Source organism: Neomonachus schauinslandi, chromosome 11, assembly GCF_002201575.2.
Source record: "Neomonachus schauinslandi chromosome 11, ASM220157v2, whole genome shotgun sequence".
NCBI classification, from domain to species: Eukaryota; Metazoa; Chordata; class Mammalia; order Carnivora; family Phocidae; genus Neomonachus; species Neomonachus schauinslandi.
The window spans coordinates 120,369-121,932 of NC_058413.1; the positions used below are offsets into that span (position 1 = coordinate 120,369).

The window sequence follows — 1,564 nt, forward strand, 5'->3', positions numbered from 1 at the left end:
GGGGGGGGGGGGGGGGGGGGGGGGGGGGGGGGGGGGGGGGGGGGGTGCGGTTTGTCCACAGCAGTCCTGAGGTTCACCCCGCCCCCAGGGTGCAGCAGCCCTGCCTCCAGGAAGCGCTTCAGTACCTCATCAGCATGCTCAGGCAGAGCCCAGCATTGACTACCCTGGATCTCAGTGACTGTCAACTGTCAGGACCCATGGTAACCTACCTGTGTGCAGCCCTACAGCACCCAGGATGCCGCCTACAGAGCCTCAGGTAGAGGCAGGGGCGGGAAACGTGCTGGGGACTCAGCCCCTCAACCGTGGGTTGGGCTGGGTGCCTGGGGACTTCCCCTGGGCCCTGAAGTGGAGCCCCTCTCAGGGCCCCCCGAGTGACCACACTCAAACCCAGCCCCTGGAGACCCGTGCTCCAAAGCGCTGGCCCCAGCTCTTGGCTTCAGCCACTCTACCAGACCAAATGTCCATCTGTCATCTGGTGCCATGGCAAGTCTGGGCCAGTGATCCCAATACCCTTTTACTCCCCGAAAGGCTCTGGCCCCCAGCCCCTAACCCCTCTTCCCAGCCTCTGACGCCCCTAACACCTTCTGTCACTGTGTGCTTTAGCACAGCCCAGGCCAACAGCCCCATCACTGCCCCCACACTGCTGCCCTGTTACTGCCCCCCCCCCCCCCCGGCCCTGGCCTCAGCTTCCCCAACCTACTCCCACTTGTGTTCTGTGTGCATGGCTACAGTCTGACCTCCGTGGAGCTGAGCGAGCAGTCACTGAAGGAGCTGCAGACAGTGAAGACGGCAAAGCCAGGTCTGGTCATCACCCACCCGGCACTGGACAGTCCCCCCGAGCCTCCCACAGGACTCATCAGTGCCCTCTGAGGCCCCGAAGGCCAGGGGGAGGACTCTAGTCAGCCCTACGGAGTAGACTTCCTCATCCCAAGGGCAGGAGGATGTTGCTCTCAGCTCTGGTCAGCTCTTTTGAGCCTGAGGAGCTGGGGGCAGGCAGATGGGAGGCGAGGACACACAGGGTCCCTTACCTGGCCAGGGACAGGTCCCAGGACATGCCCCTCCCCTCACACCCTGGGCACAGGTTACATCTCTGTCTTAGAAACCCAGGGACCTCTCCTCCACCCACCTTCCTCTCCTGAGGCCCTCTAGCCTTCCCCCTGCAGATGCCTCCAGCAACAATAATGATGTCAAGAGCTCCCAGACATCAGGCACCTACCATGTGTTGGCCTTTACCTGGTCTCTTCAGTGCAGAGCGACCCCTGCACTGATCCCATCCCCATCTGCACTATGGGCCCCACAGCCCCAACAACTCTGCCCCTGGTCACAGGGCATCGAGCAGGGGCTGACCCCTGACCAAAGGTGGGCAGGTCACCATTCCACCCCAGGAATTTGGATCTTGGCATTGGGAGCAAAGCCATCCCTGAGGCTGTGTGGGCCCAGTCCAGAGGGGTCCATTCACTATCTAGGTCTTCAGGGATGGAGACCAGGGGAGAGGGAGATGGAGTAGCAGCTGGGACTCTGGCAGCAGGCAGCCTGCCCCCCCACCCCATGCACTGATAATACA

General features: G+C 62.5%; 1 protein-coding gene across 2 annotated transcripts in view; it reads left to right on the forward strand.

The window, feature by feature from the left end:
* The window catches only part of NLRP6 (NLR family pyrin domain containing 6), a 7,465-nt gene extending 5,901 nt beyond the window's left edge, over window positions 1-1,564 (forward strand). For both annotated transcript variants that reach the window (XM_021692184.2, XM_021692185.2), the window contains exons 7-8: window positions 89-256; window positions 732-1,564. In XM_021692184.2, coding sequence (XP_021547859.1) covers window positions 89-256; window positions 732-870 — 307 coding nt within the window. In that variant the 3' untranslated portion in view covers window positions 871-1,564. The remainder of the gene's footprint in view (window positions 1-88; window positions 257-731) is intronic.